This window comes from Apodemus sylvaticus, chromosome 12, assembly GCF_947179515.1.
Source record: "Apodemus sylvaticus chromosome 12, mApoSyl1.1, whole genome shotgun sequence".
NCBI classification, from domain to species: Eukaryota; Metazoa; Chordata; class Mammalia; order Rodentia; family Muridae; genus Apodemus; species Apodemus sylvaticus.
In genome coordinates, this window is record NC_067483.1 from 57,685,901 (window position 1) to 57,698,116 (window position 12,216).

Sequence of the window (12,216 nt, forward strand, 5' to 3'; positions counted from 1 at the left end):
TCTGGTAGAGCAGTCTGCCTAGAGCTTAAAGCGGGGTAGCAGAAACTACAGGCTACACAAAGGACATTTCTTTGCCCCAGAGGGACAGAGGAGAGGGATAAAAGACAAAGCCAGGAGATAGAGGAAGACAGAAGGGGAAGGGAACAAGAGAGAGGGGAGAAAGGCGGCACGGGAGAGAAGGAAGGATATTTTCCACAGAGTGGGACAGAGGACTGCCTCTGGATACGAAGGAGACAGATATGGCCTGTAGGCAAATGGCAATGATTTATAAAGGTAAAATGGGAAAGCGTGTTTTAACAAGGCATGGGGGTCAAAGCCATGTTCGTGAGCTGGTTAAGGACCCTTCAAGCTTTCTTATGGAACTCACACCCACTTCCCGGGCACCGTGCCACAGTGGGCTGGGGCCTCCCACATCAATAAACCATCAAGATAATTCAATCCGATCTGATGGAAGTGATTTTTCAATTAATCAGTTTCCCACTTGACTCTAGGCTGTGTCACCTAGACAAGAGAAATTGACCAGTGCACGAAGCTTAGTGGGTTATTCTGGAAGACGTTTTGGAATACCATAGACTGAAATAAATGTGGACTATGGTTTCAGGGAAGAACAAGCACTCTCTGGGGTACCAGGTTAGAGGTCATGTAGGTTACATTGTGACAAAGAAACTAGTTGCCTTCTGCCTGTGTCCTGAGACTGGAGGCCAAACTTAATAGACTAATGTGTTTAATGAAAGAAGTTTCAAGGCAAGGCAGCATCCAGAATGAGGCACGGTTATTGATTGCCACTCTTATCTCGATGAAAAAGATCAACAAGTATTGTAGAATTTTAAAAATGCAGTTTTTGAACATAGTGGGGCACGTATCCTTATTACATGCTGGGGAATCCTCTGGGTATATGCCCAGGAGTGGTATAGCAGGATCTTCCAGAAGTGAGGTGCCCAGTTTTCTGAGGAACCGCCAGACTGATTTCCAGAGTGGTTGTACCCTCCACTATGTTCATAGCAGCCCTATTTATAATTGCCAGAAGCTGGAAAGAACCTAGGTATCCCTCAACAGAAGAGTGGATGCAAAAAATGTGGTATATATACACAATGGAGCAATAATTACATAATATATACATAATGGAGAAACAATGTTTCTATTCAGCCATTAGAAACAATGAATTCATGAAATTCTTAGGCAAATGGATGGAGCTGGAGAACATCATACTAAGTGAGGTAACCCAGTCTCAAAAGATCAATCATGGTATGCACTCACTAATAAGTGGATATTAACCTAGAAAACTGGAATACCCAAAACATAATCCACACATCAAATGAGGTACAAGAAGAATGGAGGAGTGGCCCCTTTTTCTGGAAAGACTCAGTGAAACAGTATAGGGCAAAACCAGAACAGGGAAGTGGGAAGGGGTGGGTGGGAGAACAGGGGGAGGGAAGGGGGCTTATGGGACTTTCGGGGAGTGGGGGGCTAGAAAAGGGGAAATCATTTGAAATGTAAATAAAAAATATATCGAATAAAAAAAGAAAAAACAAAAAAATGCAGTTTTTCTAAGAAAAGAATTGAGGCAAATTTAAAGTTGCAGTCAAGGAATGTGCTGAAAAGAAACTAATTCTTTTTTAACAGAAGCCTCCTGCTCTGCAGAGGCAGAGAGGAAAGGTGCCTGGAGGACAGGATTCCGCCCAACAAAGGCTCCAACTTGTGATATTGCAAGCCTGTTTGAAAGAAAAGAGCCTGAACTCAGAACAACTGCCTAAAAAGTGCTTCCCCAGGGTCAGCACTCAAGGGCGGCTACAGGTGTAGTCCTAGTGGGACACAGTAGATCTTGAGCTGGCAGCAGAATTTGACAGTGTCATCTGCATGGTACTGGTTTCATAAGCATGAAAAATGCTACATTAGTGTGGCTCCATGGTTCCAGAAAGCCTATGAGGTCGAGCTATACAGGGACAGAGATACTGCAAGAGTCCCTGAGAGTGAAGGTAAACATGAGTTGGCAAGAAGGTCCCAGGATGCCTGGTAGACCCATGGACTTCCGCCAAAGAAATCTGCATTCATGGAACAGAGCCAAGTCAAGACAGAATCATGTGTTATGGAAGCAGGCAGAGCTGGGGGTGGAGAAACAGAGGCTACCTAAGCCCTTTGGAGCTAATATGTTACCATCTGTAATCAAAAATGGGGCTAGACAATTTGATATTTCTTCTGGATTTCTGTCTTGCTTTGGCCCGATCTTTTTGCTCTACTCCTATTGTTTGGCCATTTTATGTTGCTTGTCCTTTGAACAAGAATTAGCTTGTCCTTTGATCTCATAGGAGCTCACAGGTAAGAGATTAGTTTGGTTCTCAGAAGAGACTTTGGGCATCTAAGTAGTGTCAGTCTTAGTCATTAAAGGGACTTCAAAAGTTGAGATGGATATTTCACAACCAGATAGCAATAAACTGATGGGTGCTATAGGTGGGATGTTATAGTTTGAATGTGAAATGTCCCCCACATGCTCATGTTTGAACACTTGGTCCCAGGCTGGTGGTACTATTGGAGTGTAGAACCTTTTAGGAGGTGGGTTCATGTTGGAGGTACTTGGAGGTGTGCTTTATGACTTTATAGCTTGACCCATGTCCTGTCCACACTGCTCTGTTACTGAGATGCAATGAGACCAGCTGACTCATACTTCTGAACATACTTCGTCACTCGTGCCAGAGAAGAGAGGGTAAACCCTTATTAAAAATAAGTTACAAAAATTGATGCCTCCACTTCTTTTCTCATTCAGCTTCACTGGAATTAGATTCACCATTTTTATGCTAGAATTCCTAGCACATTAGTTTTTAAATTGTTTATTAAACAGGGCTCCCAAATACTGCTTGTTATCTATCTATCTATCTATCTATCTATCTATCTATCTATCTATCTAGTCATTGATTTAGCTACAGTGGATTTATAGTATATCAACTCACATTTTAAATACCATTCTCAATTTCTACATTTGAATCCAAGAAGATGGACTCTTGAGGGAAAGCAAGCACTTTCATTCATTTATAATAAATAACCTCAGAGGTAAATTTGCCATCTGGCAATCCCACTGTTTATGTGTTCATCCTGGTGACCCATTCTTTGCAACAAGTTTTCCAGATTTCCTTTTTTTTCATTTCTCAGATGCCTTTGGCAACTTCATCAAAATCTGAAGGTATCAGATGATATCACCTTCAGTTTATCATCGGCAAGTCTAACAGACCATAAACATCAGCATCAGCTTTCTCCTGCCTATGAACTACTGTGTCAGAAGCAGCATTCCTTCTCTTAACGCCAGTATTTATTCTTTTTAAAGTCTCCCTTCCTCACTGTCTGAGGAAGTTTACATGCATGTTTTCTTGGTTTGAAAGTTGTCCCTTCTTGATTCTACATTCTCAATCATTCTGTTATCTCAGGGTCTCCTTAATATAAAATCCATACATTTTTCTAGTTATTAGCCATTTGTAATTATTTATTAACTATTTAACAATAGCATACCTTTCCAACAGTACTAAGTTGAAAGTACAGAAAATGTTATTTAAAAATCAATGTGACAAAGGCAGCCTAGGATCTCAGCTATTAATATTCTAGAAGATTATCATGGGGTTAGGCATCTGGTATACCTACAACCAGATTGAATTTGACTAAAATAGAATCTGAGACCTGATTATTTTCATCTTGATTATTAAGTTCATTTCCCAATTCCTTAAACAAAATATCTTAAGGAACTGAACTAAATGAAGGATCTTTTCTAAACTGTCATGTACTAATTTAGAATTTTTAAATAGAGCTCTATGAGGACCATTATTTCAGAAGTTTAATAGCACAATATAAGCATCCAGCTTCATCTGATGATGCTAAGTATTTAATTTAAAAACATTCTTAAACCAAACCCCAACAGTATCATGGATGCCAAGAAATTCTTGCTGAAAGGAGCCTGATATGGCTGCCTCCTGAGAGGCTCTATCAGAGCCTTACAAATACAGTGGCAGATGCTCACAGCCAACCATTGGACTGAGTGCAAGGTCACCAATGGAGGAGTTAGAGAAAGGACTAAAGGAGCTGAAGGGGTTTGCAACCTCATAGGAAGAACAATATCAACCACTCAGAGCTCCCAGGGACTAAGCCATCAACCAAGGGGTACACATGGCTCCAGCTGCATATGTAGCAGGGGATTGCCTTGTCAGGCATCAGTGGGAGGAGAGGTCCTTGGTCCTATGAAGGCTCCATAGATGCCCCAGTGTAGGGGAATCGAGGGAGGGGAGGGGAGAGTGGGGTGGGTGGAGGAACACCCTCATAGAAGTAGGGGGCAGGAGGGTTGGATAGAGGCTATCCGGGAGGAGGGAAACTGGGAAAGGGGATAACATTTGAAATAAATATAGTATAAATATACTAAATATAGTAAATAAAGAATATAGCCAATAAAAAAAAGAAAGAAGAAAACTGGAAAAAAAAAGTTTTTACAAAGATGAAAACCAGGAGTAATCTATTTCTGATCACTGAGACAAAAATAAATTACTTGTCTTAGGGTTTCTATAGGCGTGATTTAAAAGAAGAAGAAAACCAGCCAAACAAAGACACCATGACAAAAAGCAACTTGGAGGGCAAATGGTTTATTTCATCTTCTAGTTTACAGTACATGATCAAGGAGAGTTAGGACAGAGACTCAAGACAGAGACGGATGCTGAGGCCATACTTGCTCACTCAGGATGCTTTCTGACACACCCCAGCACCACCTGCCCTGTGACGGCACTGCTGACGGTGGACAAGAAAATGGCTCATAAGTTTGCCTACAGGTCAATCTCATGGAGTTTTGAAGGGAGGTTCATCAAGTTGACATAGATAACACTAGCTTTTCTAAAATTGGCATAAAAACTAGCCAGCACATTACTCAAATATTTACTCTTCCTAAACAACAATCCTTCATCATATTAGAGTCCTGTCAACAAGCCTTTGTCCCACTTACAGCACAAATATTTTGTATAAATTAATGAGACAATGAATGCAAATATGTTTTCAAAATGATGAAGCAGAAACAGATCCCAGTCACTTTTATTGTTTGTCCTTAGTGACAAATAAATCAAAACCTATTAACATTAATATACCTTTACTACAGTATTACTTTTTTCCAATATATTTGCTCATCAGGCTAAAATCAGAAATGAAGAACAATTTCCTAGTTATTTGTTGTACTATATTTAGATATACAAACCCCTAACCTATATTTAGACAAACCCCAAAGGTAAGAATCAACCAAGCTTATGAGTCTGCCATAGAGCCTGTGTTAATCCCCAGGTGTTGGTAAGAACATAGTGAATTACAGATGGCTAGAACACCTTAGGGCTCATGCAAAGGGAAGAGACATTTTATGGGTCCACAGATTAGCACAACAGAGGAAGGCAAGCAACAGATTAAAAGTCAAGCTGTGATCAGTGCATATGTCATATTCCCCTTCTGAATAAAGACTTTCCTCCCCTTGTCTTTTGTTTTTTGGGGTTTTTTTGGGGGGGGGTTTGTTTTGTTTGGTTTGGTTTGGGTTTTTTTTGGATTTGTTTTTTTTTTTAAGACAGGGTTTCTCTGTATAGCCCCAGCTGTCCTGGAACTCACTCTTGTAGACCAGGCTGGCCTAGAACTCAGAAATTCGCCTGCCTCTACCTCCCAGAGTGCTGTGATTACAGGGGTGCGCCACCACCGCCCGGCCCTCTTGTCTTTTGATTTAGGCTTCTCCTGGAAATTAAGTTGACCGATACATGTAGTTAATATCATGCTCAGGAACTTCCAAGCCAGGGTTAAAGAGGAGTCTGTCTCGGTTGTTCTCTTGTTAGAATGTTCATGTTGGTGTTACTTCTTTGACCTAAGTAAGCATCATAAAAATGAAGAAACATAGCCATTAGGATGGAACTCCAAGCCAGATGCAGGCCTTACACAGGACTGAGATGTGACAGCTGGGTTCCCAGTTGAGAGCTACCATCAACTGTCAACCAGGTGATTGGCAATAGGAAAGTTATATTGCCAGAATATAAATAAAAACCTGTGTGCCTGTTACTTAGAAATACTGTTTTCAATGGATTTGTTACACATTGCTTCTCTCTTTGGCCATCATCCTTAACTTTTGTACCATAAAAAGAATTTCACTAAATTAAAAAAAGAGGGGCTTCACAAATCTAAAGGAACAGAGGTAGCTATACTGTGAACCAGCTGGTCAGAAAGATACAGTGGCAGATGGATTCCTGAGTTTCAGGTCAGCCTGGGGCACAGCGAGTCCAGACCCAGGTATGCTAGAAATAGTAATTTCAGGACGGGATCCCACCCAGTTAGCTTATCGTCTATGCTTAAGAGGCAGGCAGATCTCTGAATTATTTTGCAATATTAAAAGACAAAAACAAAAAAAAAAACTAAATGTGCTTACTGATGTCTAAGAATTAAAGGCTTTGATCACCAGATACCGATTCTTAAGATAATCAAAAGAGAACATGGGATAAATAAGTAAATAAAAAGCTGGGCTTTTGGTCTGCATGAGATGAGATATTTCTAGTGAGAGCTGAGATCTCTCTAGAGATCTCTGGAGAGTGAAAACAACTCAAGGATTTTTTCCTTAATAGTATTTCTGACTTGGTCAGAAGATGCAATAATTTTTTTGTAGCTGTTTTTCTGACTTTGGTCAGAAACTCCTGAGCTATCCAGACAGCTTTTAGATTAACCAGCAGAAAGCTGTTTCAATAAGAAAGTTTTTAGAATAGCAAGAAAAAGCTGTCTAAAGCAGAGCAGAACAGAAAGAGGGAGAGGGGTAGAGGAAGGGAGGGAGAGAGAGGGAGGGAGGGAAGGAGGAAGGGACAGAGAGGGAGGGAGGGACAGAGGGAGAGGGAGAGGGAACAGGAAGCCCAGAAAGCCATCTCAGCAGAACCTAAGCTTGGACCCACAAAAAAAAAAAAAAAAAAAAAAGAAAAAAGAAAAAATTCACCATGGAAAACTGTAATATAGCTTAAAACTTGCTTAACTTTACAAGCGGTACTATATACCATGGGTAGAGATGGCATTTACTTAATCATTTCTAAATAAGTTTTATTTATTTGAGAGAGTCTCACTATGTAGTGTATACTGTCGTTGAACTTGCAATCTTCCTTCCTGCTTCAACCGCTGGAGCTGAAATTACAGGTTTGAACCACGAAGCCTGAGTTAAATTCTGTGTTCGCATGTATGTCTGTTAAATACAATTACATCCCCTAAAATGTACTTATTTTTAATTAATAAATATTTAGATTATAGCCATAAACATTGCGTTCTCTTATAGTTATATCTTTGCAAGAATTTACCTAAGGAATATGCATGTGGAGAATATAGTTATTTAACTCTACAAGGCCAGGTGGCTTTCTGAGCGCCTACAGTGTGACAGTGTGAAGTGTGTTTTATCACACAGTTTTTTATTAGCATAGCCATGGCTTACTTAGCTTTTCAACCAAGTGAAGGTAAAATAGTATTAGTTATGGCCTTAATCAATGTCTTATGCAGGTAAATATTTTCATATGTCTAATCACCATTTTTTAAATGCCTTGGGTTTTTCGGGGGGGGGGGGGGGTTGGTATCTTTTTTTTATCAGTTTTTTTAAAGGATCATGAACAGAAAGTTAATACACATGCTCGTGCTCTTGGTATTTAACGCAAACATCTTTTTAATATAGTGCTGAGTTGACTTTCACATGCATTAAGGAGTGTTATTAACCTGTAGTTTTGTTTTCTCTGGCTAGCCCTGATTTTGACAAGTTATATGAGCCTCATACAATGACCTAGGGAATCTTCCCTCATTACATATGCTTTGAAAGTTTGAATAAGATTTTGAATAGTGGTATTGTCTTTAAAAGAGGGGTAAAGGCTGAGGCCGGTGTTGACAAAAAAAAAAAAAAATCATACTGAACAGTTCCACTTAGCTTCTGTAATTCAACTAAAATTTGACTTTGGAGAATTTAGTCTGTTTGATCCACTTTGTCCATTCATTTTCAGGGCCTCAGGTGTCTTTGTTTTGTGGTGAGGAAGCAGCCCAGGGCCTTGCAGCTGTGAGGTATGCAGCCACTGTTAATCTACCTTTCTGTTGTCCTGTCATGTCCCCCTTTATTTGTATTGCGACACTAAACTCCTTCTCGCTGGGATGTCTCCCCACCTATGTATTCTTTGAGAAGGTGGCCTTGACAGTAATTCACGTGGATAACCACATTTAAGCCTTAGCCTTAGGATCTGACGTGCTAGATCCTAGCAGAAGCTCCTTGAACGACTGGTTTAAACCACCCTCCTCCTATCTCTTGACCCAGATTTTTCCCAGTTATATCCTTATTTTAAAATTCCACATTAATGTTGTATAACAATATTTATTCATTGTTACATTTGTTTACAACTTCTATTACAATTTCTTTAAATACGTCATTATAATTGTTTTATACAAATAACACTTTAATTTACAATATTGATTGTTTTGTCTGCTCATTAACACTTCACTTTCAAATCTTGCTTGAGTAATTTTTCTTATCAAGGACCATCCTTGCTCAGTTTCTGTACTGAAGGTTTGTTTCTGAGTTTCACTTTGCACTGATTTTCAGTTCCCCTCACAACTATGGAGAGATTTACCACCTTCCCCTATACAGTTGCTACGGGGGTCTACTGCGTATGACTGATTTGGCTTTGCCGAGCATCCGTTTAGCCCCTTCCGCTTTTTAGGAACCTTGTTTCATACTTGTGGTTCACCTGTGGATGTTTTTATTTCTTTGTTTCTTCAATTTTAAGTCTGTTTGGTAACGAGCGTGCAGAAGCCTGTTGTCTAAGTGCTGCCTCTCTCTTATTCTCCCCTCCTGGTTCTCCTAGACCTTCACCCTCCTCCCTCCTCCCAGCCTTCCCGATGCTCCACCTTCCATTCTCTGAGTTTCCTCTCCTCATTCCGAGGAGCACTACTTGGCTTTCACTCCCACTATGGCTCTGCATTGTTGGGGTGAACCTTGGGAAATAACTTCAATGGTTCTTTTTCCTATAGTTTATTTCTTCCTGTCTCACTGAATCTTGTACCTCATGATATAGAATCAGGAAAAATATTGCTTGATTGTAACTTATGGGAGTCTTGGGCCTAAGTTAGGAGTTTCTAGTTTATTTCTGTACATGGGACTACATGGGAGAGCCGCTGAATATTAATTAACTGCCCTAACTTGGATAGCAGCTCAGATTCACATTTCTTTCTGGTCTGAGGCAAACAGCATGCTGCAGTGCTGCGGCTGGCATCTGCCATCCAAGAAACCACGGTCTGTGGGTATGCTTAAAGCAGGATCCATGGCCTCCAATTTAAACACTGCCCATAAAGTACTGCAAGTGTGTGCATATCAGAAAAGTCCTTTAGGATGAAGGTAATTCCTGATGATACATCAGCCATGGTTACCACTGACTGCTTAAAGTTTTAATATTCTAATCAATGTGTGATCCGGTTCAATAGCACTAAACTCTTTTTTTCTTTTTCTTTAGTACTAAACTCTTAACTAGCTCACATTTTGATCCTTCCAAAAATACATAATAGTGATTTGTTACATACAGTTCCATTTAGATGCATAGTTTACTTTTGCAAACCAAGGCCGGATAATAAAAGCAGGGCTAAACAAGGCAGCTGGTGATTTCATGTAAGTCAGAAATACATGTAGCAGACATTATCGAGCAGAGCTCGCGGGTAGCTTCAGTGCAGGTGGGCATGGACGTCTTTATTTCCCATAGCTGTCCATCAGTGATGTCTGGATGATCAGGCGCTCGCTGGGCCTCCCCCTAATCGCTGAAGTAATGGAAGGAGATGCCCGCAGCAAGCACTGCCACTGCCAGTGCGGCGATCACACCTAGGAGGGAAGCCAACAGAACAGTGCCAGTGGGGTGAGCAGGAGAAAGAAGCGCCACTGGCCCTTAGGCTCTGAGACAGGTAACATGGCCTAGACGATGGCACACGCAGAGATGTACACGTTTGCACACACTACAAAAATGTACGGATATGTACGGACTAAAATCCAGGGATGTCTTAAAGAAAAAGATGGCAGTGAGTAGGAAAACTAAGTCATAAAGATTGGACAAAGTATCTCTCTTACACAATTGCACACTAAGAGAAAATAGAAATATTTAAAAAATCTTCTGTAAATATATGTACAGACACATACATACATATAGGTACACAGGAACATACACATATACACACATACCCAGTATGCCAGCTGTCACATGCTCAGATTACATGGAAACACAGCTCCAGCAGGTAGTACTTCTCAATCATTATAATGCAAATTAATTTGTGTAGTTATCAACTTTGATAATACTCAGTAAATACTGTCTTAATCTAACATTTTGGTTAATTGAAATTAATTTTAAGATAAAAAGAAAACTCAAAATCAGCTCATTTGCAAAGTCATAAAAAAAAAAAAACACAAATACCTATGTTTTGCTGAATTTTCCCTCCTATGGTTTTCTTTGGTTGTTCTGGTTGTTCATCACTTGTGTTGGTCTGTGAAGCCTCACTAGTCACAGAGGAAGTCATACAAGCTGCAAGAAAGCGGGACAAACTCTATATAACTTGAAAACGGCCATTTAAAAATAACATAATAAAGAATATATACAATCAACAGCATTTTCCTTCCACTCACCTATTTTAAAGTATCTCTTTATTTTTATTTTAAAATGTTTATTTTATATGCATATGTGCATGTGTGTGTGTTTGTGTGTGTGTGTGTGTGCGTTTGCCTGTGTTTGCCTGCATCGATGTCTGTGTTGTGTGCCTGGTGCCTACAGATATCAGAAGAGGGCATCAAATCCCCTTTAGCTGGACTTAAAGACAGTTGTGAACAGTCACAGGGGCGCTGGGAACTGAACCTGGGTCCACATCTAGAGCAGTAAAGTACTCCTATCCACTTAGTGATCTTTCCTGATCATCTTTTATATAACATGAATTTGTTCATTATTCAATATAGGGGAACTAAATTTCATGGAATGCATAACAAAGTGACTTAGTTCTCAGTCGAACTGAATGAATACAAGTATGTAACTGAGGTGAGTCTAAGTACACATGTTCCAAGGTAGGCAGTGGGGTCTGAGGACAACCTTTAGGAGTTTGTGCTCTCCCTTAACCAAGGATACCTGAGATGGAACTCCAGTCATCAGACTTTTATTGAGATATCCCCTCAGCCCGAATGTAAGTTTTAGCATCATTATGCTGACAATAATTTATATACATCTCCCCTATGTGAATTTACTTAACTTTAATTAACAGAGAGTTCTGGAGACTCATTTGATATCCAAAAGTGATAGGGCAGTAACTGTAACAAAATTCTAGGAACTATGCTTTAAAATAAGTATTTCAGATTGATCCCTTATTAACAACTAGTATAGCTGTGTGTGTGTGTGTGTGTGTGTGTGTGTGTTAGAAAGAGAGAGAGAGAGAGAGAGAGAGAGAGAGAGAGAGAGAGAGAGAGAGAGAGAGAGAACATTAGAATAGGACACATTAAAGTATTTGCTTAAATTTAATTATTGTTTAAATTTAAAATGCCACCATGTGTGCATCTCATTACACTAGTATTGGTGCATAAGGATGACACATTAAACTATTCAAATAGGTATCTATGACTTAAGTCATAAGTATTGACAGCAAGTGCCATGTCATCAACCACATAGAACTTGAATTCTTTAAAGATAGATGAGCTCCCTATCCCTGTAGAACTATAGTCAACAATTTATTCACAAATATACACCATTAATTGCACATAGTGGTGTCACACACCTGCAATTTCAGTACTCAGGAGTCTGAGGCAGAAAGACAGCATACTTGAAGAAAACCTGGGCTACAGAAGCAGATTATGCTTTACAAAGGGACGGACAGTGGCTTGAGATGTAACTGAATGGGAGCCTGCCTTTCTGCCAAGCACCAGGCCAAGTTTATTCCTAGCACCACAATAATCAATCGGTATTATTTATTCCTCTGAATTACTACTGCTTCCCAGGCATGTGAATATGCATGGAATCAGGAAAAAGGAGTCCAAGGCCTGCCTGAATCACATAACAAGGCATGTCTGAAAGGCTAAGACATGGGGGTGTGGCTCAGCAGCAGAAAGCCTGCCTGCCAAGCGCAGAGCCATGGGTTCAACAACAGCATGGAAAATAATAAGTGAGTAAGTAAGGAATATTTAGGAACAAAGAATAATTGGATCCAATACCAGGACAG

General features: G+C 40.0%; 1 protein-coding gene across 3 annotated transcripts in view; it reads right to left on the reverse strand.

The window, feature by feature from the left end:
• Nucleotides 1–4,594: 4,594 nt before the first annotated feature.
• Odr4 (odr-4 GPCR localization factor homolog) overlaps nucleotides 4,595–12,216 on the reverse strand; it is a 32,132-nt gene continuing 24,510 nt past the window's right edge. For all 3 annotated transcript variants that reach the window (XM_052200578.1, XM_052200579.1, XM_052200580.1), the window contains 2 exons: nucleotides 10,437–10,544; nucleotides 4,595–9,853 (listed from right to left, as the gene is read on the reverse strand). In XM_052200578.1, coding sequence (XP_052056538.1) covers nucleotides 9,786–9,853; nucleotides 10,437–10,544 — 176 coding nt within the window. In that variant the 3' untranslated portion in view covers nucleotides 4,595–9,785. The remainder of the gene's footprint in view (nucleotides 9,854–10,436; nucleotides 10,545–12,216) is intronic.